Source organism: Eptesicus fuscus, chromosome 23 (genome assembly GCF_027574615.1).
Source record: "Eptesicus fuscus isolate TK198812 chromosome 23, DD_ASM_mEF_20220401, whole genome shotgun sequence".
NCBI lineage: Eukaryota > Metazoa > Chordata > Mammalia > Chiroptera > Vespertilionidae > Eptesicus > Eptesicus fuscus.
Genome location: NC_072495.1, coordinates 24,096,555 through 24,121,489, shown reverse-complemented (window position 1 = coordinate 24,121,489; position 24,935 = coordinate 24,096,555). Strand labels below are relative to the sequence as shown.

At 36.9% G+C, this 24,935-nt stretch overlaps 1 protein-coding gene across 2 annotated transcripts in view; it reads left to right on the top strand.

Moving 5' to 3' along the window:
- Positions 1-24,935, top strand: part of TTC28 (tetratricopeptide repeat domain 28) — a 392,003-nt gene that overhangs the window by 178,489 nt on the left and 188,579 nt on the right. For both annotated transcript variants that reach the window (XM_028146798.2, XM_008142485.3), the window contains exons 3-5: positions 8,050-8,197; positions 13,392-13,664; positions 14,645-14,775. In XM_028146798.2, the coding sequence (XP_028002599.2) occupies positions 8,050-8,197; positions 13,392-13,664; positions 14,645-14,775 (552 nt within the window). The remainder of the gene's footprint in view (positions 1-8,049; positions 8,198-13,391; positions 13,665-14,644; positions 14,776-24,935) is intronic.

Sequence of the window (24,935 nt, the reverse complement as noted above, 5' to 3'; positions counted from 1 at the left end):
AATGAATTTTCTTTCCATCCAATTCATTAAAAATTGTTCCACAATCAACGGTTGCTAATGGAATAGAGATTAAATATTCACGTTCATAAATTTTCTGTGTCATTTCTGATTTTCCTTCATTTCTGCCTCCATAGGTTGAATTTTACAAGTAAAAAAATTCCCAGACAAAAGACTTGATTTAGAGGTTAATTGCATACCATTAATTTTTTTAATCAAAGAGATAATGTGGAATAGCAGAAAGCGTTTGGCAGCAGGTTTGTCTCTTTGTAGCTGGATGGTTTGGGGCAGGTTTCGTAATCACCTCTATTTTGCAGTAGTTGTCATAAGAACTTCTTGCAGAATATTGTGAGGGTTAATGATAAACTATGGGAAGCACCTACCACAGGATTGGGCACAGATAGTAGTTCAACAAATGATAGCTAGGAAAGGCTTTGGGAAATAAAACACCTACATATATGCACTAAGACTCATGATACTGTGCAGTGCAGGATGGGTATTGTAAGACGGGGTTCTTGTTGATTCTAAGATAGGTATCAGAAAATCTTGTAGTAATTCTAATAAGTGTTTTAGGAAGAACGCTGAGAGGAAGGAGTGTTTCATGTTTCGACAAATACATTTTTGTCTTCTTTTCCACGTAGGCCAAAGAACCTTATTTAATCTGCTATGATGTTTTCCCCAAACAATGAATTTACTAGATAAGGGGAGCCTACACAAGCAACTGCCAAAAGTGTGAATATTTTAAAAAGCAATTTAAAATAAAATTTTCATTATTTTCTATTACAGCTTACATTCAATATTATTTTGTATGTTTCAGCCATACAGCATAGTGATTAGACAACCATGTACTTTACAAAGTGTTCCCCCCAATATTTCCACTGAGAACCATACATAGTTGATACAATATTATTAACTATATTTCCTATGCTGTACTTTATATTCCCATGACTATTTTGTAACTACCAATTTGTACTTCTTAATCCTCTCACCTTTTGTATCCAGTCCCTCAACCCTCGTCCCCTCTGGCAACCATAAGTGTTTTCTTTATGAGTATGTTTCTATTTTGTTTGTTCATTTATATTGTTTTTTAGAGTCACATATGAGTGAAATCATATGGTATTTGTCTTTCTCTGACTGACTTATTTTACTTAGCATAATACCCTCGATGTTCATCCATGTGTCACAAATCATAAAACTTCATTCTTTTTTATGACTGAGTTATATTTTATTGTACATATGTACCACAGCTTTTTTATCTACTTGTCTATTGATAGGCACTTGGGTTGCTCCATAGCTTGGCTATTGTAAATAACACTGCAATGAACATAGGGGTGCATATGTATTTCTTGATGTGTTTTGGGTTTCTTCGGATAATTCCCCAGAAGTGGAATCGCTGGGCCATAAGGCAGTTCCATTTTTAAAAATATATATTTTATTGATTTTTTACAGAGAGGAAGCGAGAGGCATAGAGAGTTAAAAACATCGACGAGAGAGTAACATTGATCAGCTGCCTCCTGCACACCCCCTACTGGGCATGTGCCCGCAACCAAGGTACATGCCCCTTGACCGGAATCGAACCTGGGACCCTTCAGTCCACAGGCTGACGCTCTGTCCACTAAGCCAGTGGTTCTCAACCTTTCTAATGCCACGACCCTTTAATATAGTTCCTCATGTTGTGGTGACCCCCAACCATAAAATTATTTTCGTTGCTACTTCATAACTGTAATTTTGCTACTGTTAATGAATCGTAATGTAAATATCTGTGTTTTCCCATGGTCTTAGGCTCTACAGCAGTGGGTCGCGACCTACAGGTTGAGAACCGCTAGCAGGGTCGCCGCCTAAGACCATCGGAAAACACAGGGTCGTGGCATTAGAAAGTTTGAGAACCACTGCACTAAGCCAAACCGGCTAGGGCAAGGCAGTTCCATTTTTATTTTTATTTTAAAATTGCCCTCAAACATATTACCTACTTTATAGGCTTTTGGAACAGAAGATGCTAAACCTAAGTTTTAACTATTTCCTTAATGACTCAAGGTGATCATTATGATTATTAATTTTTGTTTTGGGCTTAATTTTTGTCAGCCAGTTTACCAAAGGTGATTTCAGTCTGCAGACTGGTGAAGTGGATGAGCCATCTGATTAAATAGTCAATGCCAAACTGACAGTAACACTTAGTGAGAAGTTCACTTCTGTTCAATTTTTTAAAAAGTACCTACTCTATATTTAATAGGTGATGTCATTCCCAACTATTGAGGTCATCAGTATCCTCTGTGTAAGTGAAAATAGAACACGAAGTGTGGTGAAGTTAAGTTCCTTATCCAAAGGCACACAACTCAATGTAATTGGGATAGCATTTCAGTGTCAGCATTATGAGTCCTTTCTCTTTCACCACATCTGCCTTGAGAGGGAGTCAGCCTCAGTTCAGAGCTTTTGTAATAGTTATTTCACTTGGTTAGTGTATTCTCCGTCCACTTTCCAATTTAGATTTGTGTTGGGAGGTTTGTTAGAGAAAGACCAAACCCTAGAACTGCATTGTCTAATCCAGTGACTACAAGCACCTGTCCAATTGAGCGACTATTAGCCACATTTAAAGTATTTAAATGTCACATTTTTAAAGCACAGGACCCATTTCACATTTTTATGTGGCCTAATGTATAATTTGTAATATGTAATAAATTTTATAGAGGTAATATGTATATATTTATATTTTACTCACATGGTAGATATCTGTTTTAAGCACTACAAACTGTCTTTTATTTTTCTATACAATGAATGCATTCCTTATAAAGTATATGAAAGTCAAATATATGAAAATATTAAAGAAAATATTGACATGTTCAGTGAATCGGGGGTGTTAATTACTAGAGAACTAAAACTAAAATCTCATATTGTGCCTTTTCTTTTGAGAATCATTTTTATATATTCTCTAATTTTATTCTTTTCTATCATGACTGGAGTCTAGTTAGTTGTTCTGTGTATATCAAAAATGTTAAAAGGTTTTGTGCTTTTGACATCCTGTAATCATTTTAATTTTCGACCCAGTTGTGTTAAAGATTAATGCTGTATCTGCATTTCTGTTGTTCCCATTTAGCATGTTTAAATAAGGGAAATTCAGTTAAATGGTTTTTAATTTATAAATATTATTTAAAAAGATGATGATGATGTGGTAGCAGGTGATGTGATTGGCTAGCAGGTATATCACTATGTTATAGTTACAGATGTTTATTCTTCAGGAGATGTAAAAAAAGTTGAAATTCAAACAGTGAAAGACAGATTGGGAACATTAAAATATAAAATTTGAAAGTATAAATTAAATCGAAGGCACGATATTTATAAATGCTTGAATTAACTAATAGACTATGTGTTGTACATGTAAGGGAATACTCTTAATTTAAATGTTGTTATATATTATATTTGTTATAAATATATGTATATACCTATAATAGTGGTTTACCTCATAAGTTACTTGAGCCATGTGAGAGTAGGATTTTAGGTTTAGTGATGTGTTAGAATTGTGAACCAGGAGTGGAGTGTTGAAAATAAAGACTTACAGGTCCTTCATTGTTTCCAGTGGTACTTGAAGAGTGAAGAGCTTCCTCTTTCACATGTTTCGTCTCTGAGTGTTTTTACTTTAACCCTGTCTTAGAATTTTAGGACTGCTATGACAAAATATCATAGGCTGGGTGGCTTAACTGACAAACACTTATTTCTCACAGTTCTGAGAACTGAGAAGTCCAAGATTCAGGTGACGGCATATTTGGTGTGTGGTGAGGTGAATAGATGGCTATCTTCCTGGTTCACAGGTAGCTATCTTCTTGCTGTGTCCTTACGTAGTGGAAGGAGAGAGAGGGCTTCTGGGGTCTCTTATAAAATCCCATTCAGAGGGCTCCACTCTCATGACCTAATCCCCCCAAAGCCTCACCTCTAAAAACCATTACACTGAGGATTAGGTTTCAGCATACTAATTTTGGAAGGACACAAACATTTAATCTGTGGCAAACTCTCTGAGGTGAGAAGAATGGCCACTTAATAAAGAACAAATACTAACAGTTTTAACAACAGGGCATAAATACTTCAGTCATTTGTTACATTTTTTTTACTGCTTCCGTATTACAGCAGCTTACTAGTAAGCAGCTCTACAGGTAGCAGTCAAGACATTTACAGCTTTTTATATTCTTCCCTTCTAGAGTGTGAGCACACTGAGAGCACGAGTCCTCTGTGTTATAGTGCCTGGTGCTGTAGATTTTTAGGGAATATTAATTGAAGGAAGGAATGAACTTATTCTTGTAACAGTTGTATTTGTGAGGTGATAGTTTAGTAGCATGTGTGGAATGATCTCTGAGGGTTCTTTGTGGGGAGCAACAAAAAAATAAATGAATGACCCTGCAACACTTGAAAATCTACCTTTAGTCCAGTGTGTTAACTAACTCCCTATACATTTCTCTTCTTGGCTAAAGCTTCAGGTTAAAACCATTGTTCTCAGGGCATCGGTGCTATAACAGTCAATTCATGTTGCCCTTCTTTTCTCCAACTGCGACATAACCAGTGACCAGAATGTGGTGTATGCATGGGGGGAGGGGTGCTTAGGCAAGGGAATGTATTTTCTGAGGTTGGCTGGGCACCAAATGTTTTAATATTGCTTCCTTCGGCGTGCTGCACATATATTGCCTCTGCTCAATCCTAAGTGATCAAAATTTCCCCCTTTCCCAGATGAAGCAGCTTCCTGTGAGACCTCTGATGGCTGAGGAAGAGAAAAATTAGTAGCGGGAATCAATAGGGGTGAAGCAGATAGGCTGTAGCAGATTACATCAGTTTTCTTGAAGCAGCTGTGACTCTCGGCACATTTCCCCCTTTGCTTTGGAAGAGGCTGACAGAGGACCCTGTGGGTGGCTGCTGCATCTCCCAAGACCTGATAGTGCCATTTCTTTTCGTTGGTGGTGCCGATTTTTGTCTGGGAGCCTCATAGCAGTGAGTTTCCCAGTGGCCAGTAGTCTTTTATGGAGCAAGGAGAGGAGCAAATGAAGCAGTGATAGGAATTGAATAATATATTGAATAGTAAAATATCTGGTGGATTCCTTACATTCTGTTAGTTTGTAATTATGTGTTCTTATTAAGGTTCTTTTCTTATTTAACTAATAATCAAAATAGCTAATTCTATTGAATACTTTTGTCAGGCACTGTGCTGAATTCTTTTTATTCTATTAACACACAATCTACATTATATTATCATCCACTTGAACTTGATAGTGGCGTACCTCTCACAGAAGAATCAAAAACTAATTTTTATTCAGCTGTTAGTACATGCAATGAATATTGCATGGAACAAAGTTGGGAGAGCCCCACTCTGAGTTAGGAACAGGGGTTTGTCAGAGCTTGACTTATTGTGCCATCTTGGCAGGGGTATAAACTAAGCTTGTGACTGAGAAAAATTGTGTCAAGTTGGGTTAGCGATTGTGGAAGGGAATGAGGGAGGACTAAGGGAGGCCTTTGAAGGCCTTCTCTACCTCTTTTCAAAATCCTCCCCCAAAGAAAGGAAGCCAGGATTGTGGGTGACATGGTCCAGTCATTCCTTTTCTCATCTAATTATTGAGTATCCTAAGAAAACAAATGTGCACACCCTTCTTTAACTGCTGTGTGAACTTGATACCATACTGGCATTTAACACAACTTCGTCTGACTAGAAAGTAAATATATCACATTTTTCAATGATTTCTGTTGGCAGGCAGGAAAATTACTTGTTCTCTCAGTGAAGTAATGAATGATAAAGTTTTGCTTTAAATAAGCAAGAAATTATCAAAAACCATTGCTATTAAGATTATTGTGTATTCTTAGTTTTATTGAGATACCACTGACATACACCATTGAATAGATTTAAGTTATACAATATAATGATTTGACTTACATATATTGTCAAATTATTACCGCATACATTTTTAAAAAATATATACTGAAATTAGTAACTAAAAACATCTTTTGTCTCTTCCCATAAATTATAATTAAAGTGTACAGGTATTTGGCATGTATATATTATATAAATAAATTTAAATTCTTTTAATTTGGCTTTAATATAGTATTTCTAAAATTATGTAAACTAGTTATTTTTAGTTATAATGTTGCATATATTGCCTCTCAGATTTTAGAAATCACCTAAAATGTAAAATTGAAAAGAATAGTGAAAAATATCTATAAAACACGCTAAAGGTTACCAGGGGTCCTCAAACTTTTTAAACAGGGGGCCAGTTCACTGTCCCTCAGACCGTTGGAGAGCCGGACTATAGTTTAAAAAAAAACTATGAACAAATTCCTATGCACACTGCACATATCTTATTTTGAAGTAAAAAAACAAAACGGCCAAAACACCCGCATGTGGCCCGTGGGCCGTAGTTTGAGGACGCCTGGTTAAAACAGTGGCTGAGTCCAGTGAAAGGAAGTGATCTTAGGAATTAGTAATGAAAGTACATTTACAGTGGCTGAGTCCAGTGAAAGGAAGTGATCTTAGGAATTAGTAATGAAAGTACATTTACCGGTTAGTGTCTTACTGGGGTCTGAGTTTTAACAGTTGCTGATAGTTTAAACTGAAATAGAAATCTGAATAGCCTGTAATAATCTATGAGTATTCATTCTGCTTATGGGTTGTTTCTTAATAGAAACACTGAATAGTATTGCCTATCTTAAATGATCTCAAAGGTTAGTTGTAAAAATGAAATAAGATAGGGCAAAGAAATATGTTTTGTAAACATTAAATGTGCTCTCGCTCAATTTGTGTGTGTGTACGTGTACGTATAAAATTATAAAGTTATGTGTTAAGTTTAGTGAGTGGTAGTTTTAGAAGTTACTTGAAACTTCATTTAGATCTCATGAATACAATTTGTGACAACTCAAAGTATATTGGACTGAAAAGTTAAAATTGTGTTATAAGCATATGTAGTATTGTGCCCTAACCTGTTTGGCTCAGTGGATAGAGCATTGGCCAGTGGACTGAAGGGTCCCAGGTTCGATTCCGGTCAAGGGCATGTACCTTAGTTGCGAGCACATCCCCAGTAGGAGGTGTGCAGGAGGCAGCTGATTGATGTTTCTAACTCTCTATCCCTCTCCCTTCCTCTCTGTAAAAAATCAATAAAATATATTTAAAAGCATGTAGTATTGTAAGAATATTTAAGTTACATAGGAGGCTAAAAATTTTAGAAGCAGATGTTACATAAACAGTGAATGAATTAATATGTTATTTTTATGTGTTACTTAATCAGGTACAAGGTCCTTTGCTGGTTAAATACTGGTAACACTTTGTTCATTTACTTGTTTTTACTCTGTGTGCTTGAAAACAAACTTCACTTCCTTTAGACTATTCTGAACTTTATTTTATTAACGTCTTGGCCCTTTCTTCAATTAACTAGAAGGAGGGATGTTCTCCTACAATCAACAACTGATGATACTAGTTTTAAAACTAATCCAATTAAAGCATACAAAAACCATCTGATTTTGTTTCTAAGCAAAGCACATGTATTTTAGATAACAGCTTTTAAATATTATGTCTGAAACACTACGTTAGATATGACCATATTATGTTACTCATTAAAATTGCCTTAATAATAATCACATATTTATTTTTCCCATTAATTACATAAATGGGGAAAATTCAGAATAAGTGGAAGTTGAGTGTCTCTCATTTGTCTTGCACTGTGCCACATACTTTGGTGAGATATAAAGAAATCTCCAAAATCCTGCCCTTGAGGAGCTTATGCTATTAAAGGTGGGATAAGAAATATTTTTCAAATAATCAAAAACAATAAAAGCAAAATGCCAAAGGATGTGATAAAATTTATAAGTGTTCTAGAGTTGAAAAGAATAAATTATAATTTGTGTGAGAGAAGTATGCTTACATTTAAGATACTGGAAGAAATCAGATTTGGTTACGAACTATTTACTACGTCTTGGAATCAAGACCATCTCAGTCCTAGTTCCACTGATCCGTTGTTCTAATAAAGAAGCAGCAGCAGCCTTGATGGAGCACGGTGTATAAGCAAACATGCATTATATTTTCTTCATTTTCAGGCGTACTTCCGACAGGGTGTTGCCCTCCAGTACCTCGGACGTCATGCCGATGCCCTGGCAGCGTTCGCATCTGGACTGGCTCAGGACCCCAAGAGTCTCCAGCTTCTGGTGGGGATGGTAGAAGCTGCCATGAAATCTCCCATGAGAGGTAAGTGTGATAAAAGTATTTGGTCTGACACGAATTTTAAGTAGAATATTTCTAGCCTTCAAAAACTTTAGACTCCGGTATTGAGAATTGATAGGTTATCAATTTTGCTAAGATTGTATATATTTTTTTATTTTAAAAATGTAAAATACTATCTTTATTAAAAACAAAAGTTACACTATGATTTTTATATACCGTTGAAAGCAATGGCCAGCTTGTTCATTTGTCTAAAGTCAGTGATAGTTCCCATTTTTCTCTCACGATGTTATAGTTAAACCTTAATTTAGTTCCAGGAAATAAGTAATAGGGTAGATTTTTCATATTTCTCTAGATCTACCTACTGGAAAGAAATTTCAGAGCACGAAGAAGAAATAAAATAACATTTTTAGGTAGTAACAATTTGTTCTTAGAACTTGGTTAAATTTGGCTTTTTCTCAAAATTTTGTGCTCATCTCCACAGAAGTGAATTTCTATTTTAGTAGCCTTAGAAGAGATTATATATTGTGGACAAAGGAGATCAAGAATCACTGTCAGTAGCAGACAATGAACCAGAATAGGATGGTGTAAGGCTACTGGCCTAGAAGTTTGTGGACCTAGATTACATTTTTGAATTTTGCATTAATTAACTATACGACCATGGGTAAATGAATCGACATCTCTGTATTTTAGAGTTATCTGAAGATTCCTCTGGTTTTTGTAGTTCTAAGATACTGTACCTCTAAATTGTAATACCTCTAGTAGTAAATTGATTTGTTTATTTGGACCAATATGCCATCTAGAAATATTCAAGTAAGCAAAGATATTAAGTAGACATTCTAATATTTTATAAAAAGAATTATGGATCTAACTGTAGGCTGTGTGTGTAACATTTTTCAGAGGAGCATTATAAGATATGTTGAGTTAAAAAGAAAGAAAGAGCCTGCCTGGTGTGGGTCAGTGGTAGAGTGTTGACCTATGAACCAGGAGGTCATGGTTCAATTCAGGTCAGGGCGCATGTCTGGGTTTCGGGCTAGATCCCCAGTAGGGGGTGTGCAGGAGATAGCGGATCCCTGATTCTCATCATTGATGTTTCTATCTCTCTCTGCCTCTCTGAAATCAATACAAATGTTTGGTGGTTTTTTTTTTTTTTTAAGGAAAGAGAGAGGGAGAAACAGACACTAGTTTAAATGTTTTTTTCCCTGTTATTCTACTTTATGCCAATTGGTATTCTGGAAAAACAATGGATTGAACATAGTGGAGGATGGAGAAGTTTTAAGGCCCAAAAACAGATTGGCTTCACTTTGAGGAACATTGATTTTTGAGGAATGAGCTCTTAGGAAGATTGGGCTGAAAGTGTACACCAATTGTCATCTTTGCAGAGTGATGGAGACACTAAGGTATATTGATGGCATATAGTGGAAAGCTAGTATTGTTTCATATTAATTAGATTGTGTCAAGCAGAACTCTATTTTTTGTCTTTGAAAAGGGATGTTTTTTAATGAACCTAAACATGTTGATGGCAGTTTCATTAGACATTTTTTATAGTTTTGGAAATGTTTGCAGCATTAGATTGTTTTAATATACTGGCTAATACAGTATTTGGCTTAAAATATATGGTAAGTAAAAATTTGATGAACTAAATGTTACTTATATAGTCTCTGGACAATTCATAGCTATAAAAAATATTTTTCTGAAAGTCAAAGATTTCATGTTTTAGGAAAAACGTGGTAAGGAAACCTCTTCATGCGATTTTATAACCCCATGCAAAGCCGAGTCTTTGCTGCAGGAACCTAATGGCTTCTCCCACTGGGGGACCTGCTGTTAATAAACTCTGACTTAGAGCAGATGCGCTTCAGAGCTCCAGGGCTTAGGGCTGGGGGTGGGGTAGGTATGGACAAGAAAAAAAAAAAATCAATTTGTCTCCCCTTTCCATTTCTCTAATAGTTTCTCATTCTCTCCCTTCACCCCTCCACAAGTAATTTACATGGAACATTTTTATTTAGTTCATGAAGATACCACTTTTTTATTTTTATTTTGAAGCATTTCTGTTGCTGCCTTAGAATATTGGAGTGAACATGTTGAGATCAGCAGAATCATACTTACTGTTTTGCCTTTGAAGCAATTTGTTTAGATAAATGTAAGGAAATCTTCCCTGCACGGTGAGAAACAGCTCAGTGCTGTTGTCACCCTTAGGGTTTTCTGTGCCATGTTCTTTCCCAGCTTATACTGAGTGACCTAAGGCTGACCCTGGAGCAAGCTGCAACTTACAGGTGCCTGGAGCGCTTCAATATTTTCTTCTTTTTCCTTAAGGCAATTTAATTTATCTCATTTATTTTTAGCATTGCCTTTATCACTATATCTACTCCAGGTGGGCTTTTCTTATCAACGTTTTATAGGGATACTGTTGCTTTTCACAGTGTTGTTCTATGCATCATTTCACATCTTAATGACCTACCTCTCTTTTTGTCATATGGTTGCAATTCACGAAATCTATCATTATTTGCTGCCCATTTTTTCACCCATTTTAGTTTAGCCTCCTGCAGCTTTCTAAGTTTCTGCCATTGTTGCATAGCAGTGCAGTTGGGTCGCTTTACATATAGGTCTGATCTGTTGTGTCAATTGCTTTTGTTTTGTAATTCTTAAATGCAACACAGAAAGCTCCCTAGTCCAGGTGCTTGTGTATGCAAGCAAAGCTCCCGTGATAGTCACAGTATTCCTGTGGTTTGGCCTCTTTTTTGAAATTTCAAGATTTCATTTTTTTTTAAAGTAGGGCCAATCTATATTAAATATGTTATATTTATCCACATTGAAATTTACTTGATATTTTTATATTGTTGCTGCCAATATTGCTAATTGAATTCAGTCTGTTTTTCCTTATTTTTATGGTTTCACTTATGCTCACTAACCAGATATCAAGATATCAGTCAAACTACTCCTATGGTCATATTTACATCATATATAATGTATTTCCTTTAAATCATTAGTGAAAATATAAAAATAAGTGTAAATATAAAATGATACTCTTTGTCATGACTTCTCAAGTTATCCTGTTACTGTTTTCCATTTCTCCTTTTTAGATAGTCTTCCAGCAATTTCACTTCATTGTATTTTGTAAACGGTGTAGCATAGAACTACTGCCAACCAGATTTAATAATATAATTACAAAGTGAGATTTAGTTTACCTTTATTTGTTCTTTTAAAGATGCCAGGGCTGCTTCTTGCCAAGGGTTCTCTTGTGTATATTTTCTCTCCTCCTGTTAATTCGGTAATCTAAAGACTATTACATTTATGGGCTATCACCTGTCACGGTGTTTCTCCCAGCTCCGGAGGATCCAGGGAAGCTGATTTTATGAAGTGCTGGTGGCAAATGGCTGTTGAATGTATAAGCTTTTATCTTGGGGTCAAATTGGGGCTCACCTTTTATTTGCCTAATTGGCCAACCTCCGTGAACTCTTTTAGGAGGCAGTTACTTTTTACAGGAGGCCTCTTTCTGAAATATTATGTAAAAAATAAAGGCTTTCCCCCCCAAAAGATTGGAATCTAATTTCCGCAATGCCACTTGCTATTCCATTAACTGAGCAAGGCTTCTTACTTCCTCTACATCTCAGTCCGTATCTGTAAAAGGGAAATGATCATATCTACCTCCTAATGTGGTTTTGAGATTCAAACCCTAGACTGTAAAGGCAGACACCTTTTACTGGTACATCTCTTAGACACCTTTTACTTGTACATCCCTTTTCCTCCGCAGCGGGATGCCCTTCTTCTCACCGAGGAACAGAAGTGGCAGCAGTGGTAATCCTGTTCTTGTCTCTATGGCAGGCACAGTGCTGTGAGTGTGAACACTGCACAGTGCGCGTGGTCCTTTTAACTTTCCCTAAGGCCTCAGTTTCAGGAAGAGCTGCGTTTCTTATGAGTGTTGGGTATTTTTATCTGAAATGTCGGGGAAATTTTAAGGTGATCATTTATCCTTTTGCTTTGTCCTCCATGAAGCTTGGAGCCCAGTGTCCTGGCCACCTTTAGGAAGTGTGTTGGGGCTTAGAGTCTATCTGTCACGTGGACTTCTGTGTTTTTCACCTTATTTCTATAGAAAGCCTTTGAATCATTTCTGAATGAAGTAGAATATAATAAATAAATAAATACAGAGTAAAATGTGAAGTGGCTTAGACAAAGTGGGGAACATACCAGTTGTTTTAATTTTGATTTTTTTGAGGAGGGTTAAATTGTGCTTTTTAGTATGAACCAAAGTTTTTTTTAATTGTAAAATATATGTAACATAAAATTGACCATTTTAACAACTTTGAGTTATGAAATTCAGTGGCATTAAGTCTGTGTTGTGCAACCATCATAACTATCCATCTCCAGAACTTTTTCATCTTCCCAAATTGACTCTGAACTCATTCAATTCTAACTTCCCATTCTGCTCTCCCCACTGCTCCTGGCAAATACTGTGCTGTTTTCTCTCTCTCTGAATTTGACTACTCTAGGTATCTTATATAAGTGGAATCATACAATATTTGTCTTTTTAAATGATTTTTAATTTAATTTCCTCTTTTAGGAATTAGCTTAATAAAGGTAAAAATTAAAATTAGGTGACTATTTGAACCTTACCTCTAAATTTTATTTTTTGGGGAAGTATTTTACCCTTATCATATTTCACTTACTTCTTACCTTATCAATAACTGCTATTCTCTCTTTGGACCCCTGTTCTGGAGATTCATTCCAGGATTGTTTCTCCCATTCTTCTGGACTTGCAGTTCGGTACTATATTTTAGTGTTGTATCCAAAAATAATTGGTAGTGGTTTCACCAGGGTTTTTAGGAAAGTTGAAGCCTTTTTAGTCATATATGCTAGGGGACTGTTATAATGATAAGTCGGAAAGCTCTAGAATGTTTTATAGAGCCGTAGACAGATTGAAGTCTATAAAAATGTTAGTTACCTTGAATGTGATTCATAGGAGACAGTCCTTGGTATCATTCCTTTGGAATAAGGTATTGTGCATATTAAATACATTTTTTCTCAAATTCTGTAAGATTTTTTTTCCTTCTAAAATGTCTGAAATTTATCCCTTGCTCTCCATCTGTTTTGTCATTGCAAAGACTTTGTACTTGAAATAGGCCATAAAGAGGCATGATAAACATTTGTTTCTAGAGCATATTAGAAAATACTGTTTTGTCTAGTCTTCTACATTTTCTAATTTTCTTTTGTTTTTTTTTTTCAGACTCCCTCGAGCCCACTTATCAGCAGCTTCAAAAAATGAAACTGGACAAGAGTCCCTTTGTGGTCGTGTCTGTGGTTGGGCAGGAACTCCTGACAGCTGGCCATCATGGGGCCTCTGTGGTTGTCTTAGAAGCTGCTCTGAAGATTGGCACCTGCAGCCTCAAACTGAGAGGCTCTGTTTTCTCTGCCCTGAGCAGCGCTTACTGGTCTCTTGGAAACACAGAGAAGAGCACTGGATACATGCAGCAGGACTTGGATGTAGCCAAGACCTTAGGTAGAGTTATGCTTCTCTCCTTCATTTCAGTACAGAAAGGAAATAAGCTGATTAACCTGGCATAAATGGGAGTAACATGTGCAATGAAAAGTGAGTGTCTCTAGAACATTCTCCATTTTAGGGTTCTTAGGTCTTTAGGGCTTTTGGTATAACAGGTACCAAGGTTCCAAAAGGCCAAGAGATGTGAATTAACATATTCATTGCCCTCCTCAGAGATTTGGGTCCACAGATACAATATCCCAAATGGTAGTACTGGTGGGTGAATCTTCATCTTAATTTTAATTTTTGCCTACATTAGAATGTGTCCTCATTTCATTGGTGGAGATAATACAGTGCCGTGGTTGAGAGTGTGGACAGTGGAGCCAGACTGCTTTGTTTAGAATCCTGGCTTTGCTACTTACTAGCAGGTTGACCTTCAGCAAGTGCCTAAGCTCTCTGTGCTGCCATTTCCTCATTTGTAAAATAAGTGTGGCTTATGATTACGATGATTGTTATTGTGATTATTCAGTGACTTGCAGGATTGCAGTAAAAGCAGGGATATGGTAACTCTACCATTAGTATACTTGATACGGTGACTCTTCCATTAGCATACTTGTAAAGAAGCAATATGTTATAGTAGGTTTGGAGTCAAATGACTGAACCAACAAGCTGATGGTTATTCAGAACCACAAATCATTAGCAGAGCAGTGAAGTGACTCAAATAGCAGCTGGTTTGTGTCAAGGTCTTTAACCTCTCATTTCCAGGACACTTATGTCCCTGACAACAGTTGTATGACAACAATAATAGTTGTTAGCCAGAGACGTAAATTCTAGGACCATAACCTCCCACGAAGAGTCTTACAGAAGAAGAAAATACTTTCTATAAGAAGGCAAGTGAAATCTTAGCTAGTAGGTTTGTGGCTCTTAAATTAAGATGGCCATTATATATTAAAATAATGCTATAACTAAAAGAAGTTTTTTATTTTTTTAAACTCAATCAGGTGACCAGACAGGAGAATGCCGAGCTCATGGGAATCTAGGCTCTGCATTCTTCTCCAAAGGAAATTACCGGGAGGCTCTCACTAACCACAGGCATCAGTTGGTGCTCGCCATGAAACTCAAGGATCGAGAGGTAGGAAGTTTATCTGTAGACCAAAATCTTTTGGATTTTTTTAAACATCGAGTCTATACCTTAAAATATTACTTTCAGAAGTGAATAATTATTGCTTCTATCTTTCATCATCAACCAGGTTTTGGACATCTATCATGTATTGGCCTTGGGGATATAGAGATAAATAAGACATGGTCCCTGACCTCAGGATCTAACAGCTTGGTCAAATGCCTTGTTCTTATTCTATTCAAATGTGCTGTGGAGTAGATATATGTAAAAATAGCAAAAATATATATTGTCATGATATATTCATTAAATTAAAGAAGCATACATTTCTCTTTATTTGAGATGGAGTATTATTACTGCACACCCTTTGCATAGTTTCTTAGGTGGATTTTTAACTCAGGTGGTAGATGCATATTAAGTCTGATCGAGAGACCTGAATTGTAATGATAAAGAAATCTCATCCTAGTCCTTATTAGAGAAATGAAATGTAATATTCTTAGGCACTTGATACCTACTAGATGTGACATGATGAGAAAGTGCCTACAGAGTGGAAAGAGGTGGGGGTTTTGGGTGAGATAGATCCAAATTTGAATCCCTGCTCTAGTGCTTTCTAGCCCTGTGCAATAGAAATCTGAGTATAACTTTTGACTCCCCAAAAACTTAACTATAGTTGTCCCTCAGTATCCACAGGGGATTGGTTTCAGCACCACTCACTGATCCTACAACCCCTGTGTGCATGCTTAAGTCTCTTACATAAAATGGCATAGGAACTGCATACAGCCAGCTCTCCCCACCCAGGGATTGAGAAAGACAGTATTTTCCATCTGTGGTTGGTTGAATCCACTGGTGTGAAACCCAAGGAGGCTGAGTGCTGACTGTATTTCTATTGAAAAAATCCACATGTATGTGGACCCCAAAGTTTACACCGAGGTTGTTCAAGGGTTGACTCTATTTTGCTATTGAAATAAAATATGGGAAACTGCCTTTTGAAGTAAAAATTAACCACTGTGAATACTATGACTGGTGAGAATACCAAGCTGCATCTTTCTGCCTCTTACATCTTTGGCTATAATACCTTTAAAATTTTTTCCCAAGTAGCAAGATAGCAGCCTGAAAACACTTTGTCTACTTACCTTAAAGACCAATATGTGTGTTGTTTTTTAATACGATTACTCAGATACATAATAGGGGAAGTGATACCTTCTCCATAGGATTTTTTTATTCTAACTTTCTATCTGCTTTAATGGCTTCAAAATTAATTTCAGGTGTCCATGGAGACCTCCCTGTGAGCTAATATTAATTGTCAGAAGAATACATAAATTATCCTGTACTAGAGATGTTCTCTATTCAGGGAATCTGATATGCAAATATGCTGATGACTGAAGTTTTTTTTTATCAGTCTGATTTCTCTCCTGAGCTTTATATTTCTTTATTCAACTGCTTCCTGGACACTCACCTTCAATTCAGTGTTCTTGATCTAGTCCTCAATCTGTACCCACTTCTATATTCACCCTTGTTCTATTGCCCCCACTACCTCACTCTCATGTTTGGTTTGTTACTGCATTCTCTTTTTTCTATAATAGAAATCTCTTCTGGTTCTTTCCTTCTGCCATCTTTTCCCTGGACATTGGCAGTAAGTAGCTTTCTCTCAGAACTTTTCACACTTTTAAGAACTCTCCTACAAGCAAGGGAGAGATGGTGTCTACTATTTGGGACTATGAGAGTACCTTGATATTGCTGCCAAAAGTAATTTATTTCAACTGGTTGAGAGTGTGAACTTAGGTATTAGACAAACCTGGACTTGAACTTTGGCTTGGCTACTTGGTAATGTGTGACCCTTAAAATTACATAACTCTTCTTAGTGTGATGAACATGTGAGTTGTTTCCAATTTTTTGCTGTTATGGAAAAGCTGTTATAAACATTCTTATATATATACTAAACGCCCGGTGCGTGCTATTGCTCAGCCTGGCCTGCGGGGATTGGGCCAAAACCAGCTCTCTGACATCCCCCGAAGGGTCTCGGATTGTGAGAGGGCAGTTCTTGGGTGACACACCTTCCTCTCTGGTTCTGGGTGCGTCACCCAAGAACCACAGCTGCCAAGTCACCGCAGCTCAGCAGCTCCTGTGTTGAGCGTCTGCCCCCTGGAGGTCAGTGCACGTTATAGTTACTGGTCTACCGGTCTAATGGTTGGCTGGTTGCTTAGGCTTTTATATATATAGATCTTTTGATAGACATTGGCACTTATATCTGTTAAGTGTTTGGTCATATATATATTTAGATATATTAGATTTTATGAACTTTCCAGACTAGTTGTACCAAGTTATGTCAGCAGCAGCGTAAGGGATTTTTAAGCTTTAATGAAAAATAAAGAAAGAGGTATATGGAAACACACATGTCTGAGTTAATAACTGTATGTGTAGTTAGATGAAGGAAGTGATTCTAATAGTAACTATTTTGATTTTTGTTGTAAAAATTAAATTAGTTCATATAAGGTGCTTGCTTAGCACAGTGTCTGAGATGTAATAAGGATTCAAAAAAGGTGCTACTATTATTATTGGCATTATAATTGTCATCATTTAATGATTCATAAGAAAGTTGCATCTGCCTATGTCATATTAGCTTTTATTTTAGTGTAAAATTGTTTTCGCCAGATATTCAAGTAAACGAGACACCCTTGGAAAAAGTGCTGTTTATTTTGTTAGATACCTTTGCATACCTCTTATCATACTGGAGTATGTAAATATTTTAATTTGTGAAATCCGTTTGAACTCTGCCCTGATTCTAGTTTCTTCTCTATCCAGTCCATTACCTTCTAAAATTTGTTCTGGTCATGTAATTTTCCTGCTTAAAAACTGTTGACAGCTTTCTGTTGCCTCCAGAATAAAGTCCAAAAAAAACCAGACCCCCTTTATAACTTTTATTTCGCATTATTCAGTTGTACTTACTGTTTACCTGTTTGTAATGGTGGTCTCCCCATTGTTTAACTGGCAGCATCTGTAGGGAAAGGAGAATTTTTATATTCTCATTCATTCATTTATCCATTTACTCAACATATGTTTACTGGATGTTTACTGTACTTCAGGTGCTATAATGACTTGGAGTATAAAGATGAATATGCCATGCCCTAGCCAGTTTGGCTCAGTGGATAGAGCGTCGGCCTGCGGACCAAAGAGTCCTGGGTTCGATTCTGGTCAAGAGCGCATACCTTGGTTGCAGGCTCCTTCCCAGCCGGGGCTCTGGTCAGGGCTTTTGCAGGAGGCAACCAATCAATGTGTTTCTCTCACATCGATGTTTCTCTCTGTCTTTCCCTCTCTCCCTAAAAATAAATGGAAAAATGTCCTCAAGTGAGGATTAACAACAACAACAAAAAAGATGAATATGCCATTGTTCTTGCCCTCAGGGAGCTCAAATCTTCTGGCAAACCTCCTGTAGTGTTCCAGGCCAGTGTTGATAAATGCTTTGGGGCCTGGAGGAAAAACATTGAGGGCTTACTGTGGGTAAAGAGTGCTCGCCCCTCCTTCATTCTTTTGAATGGCGGTCTTTGTTTTACTCAGAGCTGAGGAAGAAGTGTATGAAGCACAGTAGTAAGCGTCAACAAGCTTACTCTTTTTTTTTTTTGCACTTTGCTGTCAGTAACTAAAATCTAAAATTTACATTGAATATTCTGATAATGCCTCCCACATAAAAGACCTTTAAAAATGAAAATTCATTTGTTGTGATATTGAAGATTAAAGGTAAATCATAATCATTATCAATTTATGATGCCTGTAGGCTTACAGGAACAGTTACTGACACCCCAGAAAAGACTACTTGACTTTGTGAGAAAACTGAGCCTTCTGGATTTTCTTTAGGATGTGGCTACAGGAAATTCATTAGATGGTTTTCGATGACATCATCCTGACCATAGCACTTTCTCCAAAAGCAATGCTATTTTTCTTGGACCTTTTTGCAGACATTTTCTACACCATGTATATTAATATATTAGTAGTGCTAATATGAAATCCACACAAAGGTTTATGGGGTGTGTGTGTGAGAGAAAGACAAGAGAGACAGAAACAGAGAGAAGGAATGTAGTGAAATGATTGTTTTACTTCCAGCAGTACAGGAGAGTGGGTTACAGGGTAAAAAGCATTCCATTTTATCTGAGAACCATGTCCTCACAGCGAGGACTAAGTCTAGGAAGGGAATGGTTGACAACCTCATCAGTGGTATGTATCACAGGCTTCTGAGAAACAAATCAGATTGTTAAACCATAACTCTTCAAATCACGGAAGACTGTAGGGTTTGGAAAGTAGACATTGTGAAGAATGGTGAGATAGGATGTCAGTTATTTTATTATGCTCTTTGTATTTTGTATTATAAGTCAGTTGAGGCAGACCTTTTGGGCCTGAAATGGATAATGGAGTGCTCTCTTTCTCCTACTGATAAAATAGTTATTACTTCAAAAGAACTTGTACCCCAGTGAGTGTGTGTGTGTGTGTGTGTGTGTGTGTGTGTGTGTGTGCAGTCGTCCCCCTTATCTGTGGTTTTGCTTTCCATGGCTTCTTGAACTGTAGTCAACTGCAGTCCACAAATATTAAATGGAAAATTCCAGAAATAAGCAATTAATAAGTTTTAAATGCATGCCGTTCTGAGTAGTGTGGTGAAATCCAGAGCAAGTATTTGCATTTCAGGAATGGATTTTTAGATAGTTTGATATACTTCAGTAATTTTCCAGAGAAATGGGCTCCCTGGGCTATACCAAAAGCCTTTTGCACAATAATGCATGTGGTATCATTATTAGGGACTGAACTGAACCAAGAGCTTGCTAAGAGATTTGAGCATAAAGAATCAAAATTAAAGAACTCAGAAACAGATAAAATCTGACATATTGGAGATTGCAGCATTATCTAAGGTCTTGAGTGCGATTGTTCCCGAAGGTACTGATGACAATCTATAATGCTAAGATGCTGTCATTGCAATGTGATGGCTGGCAGGCTGCTCTGACAGAACGGCTTCTGGATTAACTTACGCTTTCTTGATTTTTAACTTGGGACTTAACTATTCTGGAGACCATGGAAACTTGGAGAAACTGTAGCAAATTGGTGGTATTCCTATTTTATAGATGATAAAATTAAGGCTTAAAGAGGGATGGGCTTTAGGCCACACAGCGTGTAAGTGACAGGATCATGTTTTGGAAAACAAGATGAAATATATTCTACTTGCTACTTGGAATAGAATTTTTGGTACAAATCATTAATCCTTGCTGAAATGAAGCCAATGTGTGTCCAGTTTTTAAAAAGATAATTTCCACAACACAAGCAGCAACAAAAAACATACTTTCCTACAGTCCATTTTAATTTTGTAAGGACATCAATGAGGTTTGTTTAATTTTATGTCATTGTGGGTGAGAACAATTAAAATCTGATGAGAATAGATTGTAAGGACAATGCCTTTCCCATCTACTGCTACAGATGATACAAATTAGGAATCCTTTCTTATTTTCAATTTTAGTTCACCATGAAAAAAACAGTCTGTTTTCAAAGTAGTAATCAGAATCTTTTATTCTTCCTGAATAAAAGCACTTTCCTCTAATTACCATAAAACTTATATGGATTTCAAAGTTCTTCTTTTCTCCAGAGAAATTACATCCCAAAGAAATGATCACTGAATTGCTTATTGCTTTCATTCCTTAATCCACGTTCTTCTGCCAACTCACTAACCAGGTGTCCACTGGTTTCTGGGGGTATGTTAGTGCATATCTTTGGGCCTTTCCTGGAAGAGAGAGGTTGAGAGTGCCATGAGTCTTCTAAATTTTACCATTTCAATCGCTGATAACTCTTTCCTACTTAATCAGTTGGTTAAATTAACTGATGCTATTTAGAATTTGTAATAATTGACTGAGCCTACATTTTTACCTTTTAACTATCTTTTAGGAGGTTTTACTAGGCATACCAAGAGGCTTACATGATTGCCGGATGAGTAAAATCCTTAAGATGATAACATTCCCCAAATCTCCGGAAATATTAGGCATATAAAAAATTAAGTGTGCTGATCTGAATGTATAAGCAGAGCATGGGTTAAGATCCAATAGACTTTGGTTGAGTCCTCACTCACACTTATCTAGTTGTGTGACTTTGAGCAAGTTACTTAAGCTTCTTTACTAAGTCTTACTTTCCTAACCCATAAAATAGTGGTAATATGTAATGAAACATTAAGCACAGTTGGGCATAAAGCATGTGGCTGGTTAGTCGGTAAGTATTAATTTCACAAGAGTCAGTGTCACCATCCTCATCATCTGCATTATCGTCCTCTAGTCATGAAAGCTTTTAGAGAAGTTCTAGTGACTATGTATACTTGACAGTATCATAACCACCTATTTACCTACTCAAATCTTATTACTAATTCAGATCCATCTCTTTCCTGGAAAGGGGGAGAGGGGGTTGTGAATCATCCAAATGCTGCTTGTTCTTTTTTAAAAAAATATATATATATTCTTATTGCTTTCAGAGAGGAAGGGAGAGGGAGAGACAAACATCAATGATGAGAGAGAATCATTGATCAGCCGCCTCCTGCATACCCTTTACTGGGGATGGAGCCCACAACCTGGTTCATGGGTCGACGCTCAACCACTGAACCACACTGGCCAGGCTGCTGTTTAGTTTTTATTTGCGAAAAGTGAAACATAGTAATGGAAATAGGTAAATAGGAAAGGAAATTAATGGGGAATAAATATTGCGTGACACTTGACATTTGTACATATAAGAGCTACTTTTACAGTGTGTTTTGCTTTGTTTTTAAATGACAAAATGTAATCTGTACTTGATGACAGTCTAGAAAATAATTCTAGTATTGCTTTGGGTTCTCCGCTTCTCCAGACAAAGTACATTTGTTAGGCAATGTCTGATCCAGGGATTATTGCTACTTAATAGTTCTGCCAGAGCCATAATTTTATGTGCTTGTGACTCTTCTCATCCTTCTCTATTTTGTTTTAGAATGAATGTAGCCCCACGGAGTAACATTTCTAATATTTGCTCTTTTTTAAAATGAGTTTTAGGATTCACATGTTTCCCCAATGTGTCTCACTTTGTCTTTTGCCTTTTGCTTTTTTTCACAAGAATTAAAGGAATAATAAATGAAGATAGTTAAGGTAAGCAGCAGGAAATAAATCAACCATTTCTTTGTATCCAGGCCTGGGGACACATAAGAATTCTAGAAACTGGTCCAGCCAGCATGACTCAGTGGTTGAACATCAACGTATGAACCAGGAGGTCACGGTTTGATTCCTGGTCAGGGCACATGCCTGGGTTGTGGGCTTGATCCCCAGTGTAGGGAGTGCAGGAGGCAAGCCGATCAATGATTTTCTCTCATCATTGATGATTCTCTCTCTCTCCCTCTCCCTTCCTCTCTGAAATCAATAAAAAGTATATTTAAAAAAAGAAAAAGAATTCTAGAAAGTGAATTTTAGAGATGGAATGGAGTTAGGGAGATCTCATTTTATAGACGAAGAAACCAGGGTACAGGGTGTCTATGTAGCCAAGTAAGAGTAGATTTGGAACTAGTCTGCAGGCCTCTGACTCCTAATTCAATGTTCTTATCATTGATCCCTACTCTTCTGCATGTGTTTCCTTCCACCTTAAAGCCAGGATGCTTTGGTATTTCTCATTGTGCATCTTGGGCTGTATCTTGGGCTATTTCCCCTTTTCTAATTATAGAGATTGTTGTCATTTTCCTATTTGAGATCTCTGTTTATCTCGGTTATTAAAAGTGAGCTTATAAGAAAAACACATGGTTCCCACCCCCACCCCCACCATACCATTTTATAAATATCTTTCTTTATCCCAGTAATACCATACTTGAACACCACTCTACTTTTCCAAACATTTTTTCTGACTAGCATAAATTCAGAGTCAGTCTTTCTGAAAGCTTCACCCCACAGTAACATGTAGAATGACATCGAATAAATTTGGCATTTCTTCATGCAATGTCTTGTTCACATCATAAGCTGTTTTATTGTGTTACAGAAATTAGTATTGGTACATTATGCAAGAAGTCAAAAACTCACGACCCCCCCTCCCCCAAGATAGTGTTGTTAAATGTAGCTAAATAAGTCTGGCAAGAATGGGCAATGTACAAAAATAACTTTAAAGAACAAAACTGGGAAGACTGTTGAGAGACCACAAGGACTTAAAAGCAGAAATTAAAAGGAAAATGAAGACAGCAAAGCAATATGTTTCTTGTTGGGCAAAGCTCCCCTAAGGGACCCTGTATTCAAATACTCTTTCACATTGCATTTGAATCCTTAGCTTCCAACGGCCACTGATACCACAGAGACCCAACAGTGTGCAGTGGTTCCTTCATCTCCCGGGCCTCTAGCTGCCTCCTATTACAGCCCCACATTTAAAAATAGCAGGGAAATGAGGGAAAATCATAAACTAGCTATAATAAAATTAGTGCTTGCGTGAAAGACTATTGCCAGAGAACAGCTTTTAGAAGGCCCTGTGCTGCCAGAAGGCCGCTGGGTGTTGGCAGTATTCAAGCATTCACTGGCCAGCACATTGAGACCCAAATTGGGCGCTTTATTAAAGATAGAGTGTCTTTTCTTCATGATCATGAGTGTAAAGAGGTGTTTTTTTTTTAAGTAATAGGAAGTAGATCAGAAAAATATATGATCATAATAAATATTACTCTTTCTTGCCAACATAGAAAAATAGAAATTAAATAACTTTGAAGAAGAAATATTACTGTTTTTCTCAAAAAGACTGATTAAGTGAAGGGTGTCCAAGAGCTAACATCTAAGAAACTAGATGCATTGATAAAGAATGCCACCATAACAAAAAAACCAACTCTTCATTAATCTGTAAGTGGGAAAATAGCAGGAATTGGGCATGAAGGTATGGTGAGGATCATTGCATTTCCCATTAACTGCATACTTGTAGAAGATCTGGAATTCTCATTACAACTTGAAAGGAAAACTGATTCTTTTAGAATCAGATATTTTCAAACTAGTATGTCACAGAGCCTGCTCTGGTTCAATGGTTTTTGCTACTAAGTATGCATTACCTTGGCTATTGGCTTTCATTCCCATATATATCATTAACATAGATGAGTCTTGAAGTCAGTCTGCCTTTCATGGATGTGTTTCAGAAACTGGATGGAAAGATTTTTTACCTAACCTCATGAATAGGTCTTTTAAAAGGACTTTTGTTGGTATTCACCCCACCCTGTCTCTGCTGTTGAACTTGTAGACTCCATTCATGCACCTACTGCAGGCAGTAGTCTGGATTGCATTTCTTTGTAATAACCGTGTTTCTAGCAGTCTTCGAAAGAATGAGCTGGTGGATTTCAGTACTGATACTGTCATGTGGGCTATTCTAGTGAGAAGCTTGGTTAAATCTAAAAAGTTGGGTCGGCATTCAGAGCATTCATTTTAAGGTAACTCTTCACTAGGGCTGCAGGGGCCAGCCCCTTAATCTGGTTCATATACTCCATTTGCTTTTTAATCTCTTGATTGTACAGAGTATGCATCTTCTAAATGGGGGGAAAAAGGAGTCTGTTCTTGATGGTACACTGGCTTCGGCATGCCCCTTAGGTTTATATAAGGTAAAATACCTGATATTAAACTTTGAAAATGTCCTTAAAGGATTTCACTGCAGCTGAGCAGCTCTAGTCCCAAAGGACTAGATCTCTGTCCTGTATCTTATATAGGAATGTGGGATATAAATCATTTTAGAGAGATTGCAAAAAACAATTACTGAAATCTTGAGCAAAGACATTTGAATTTAGAAACTATAATGATGTTATTGGCTTTACTCTATCTAGAAAATGCCTATTTCTGATTAGGTACTACAGGTTTAACTCATGTGTGCTGATTGGACAGCAGGATTAATAGTACTAGGTTAATATACATGATGATCTCCCTCTGAAGAACTCAACATATTTTATGTTTCAGCACATTCACTGTTTTGACTCTCAGACATCCATGTTTTCTTCTTGATATACTTTATTTCTCTTGGTTACAGAAAGAAGTGGACATAGGTAAAGGATCACAAGAAAGCAATGATTGGGTCTCCCTCCCACCAAATTTCAAATATTTTCCCTTGCCTTGTTCCCATTTGCTAAGTGTAATTTGCCCTGGCACCTAGCTGTTTTAGTGTCCTGAATAGCTATCAAAAGGAATGGATTTCCCAGCTTA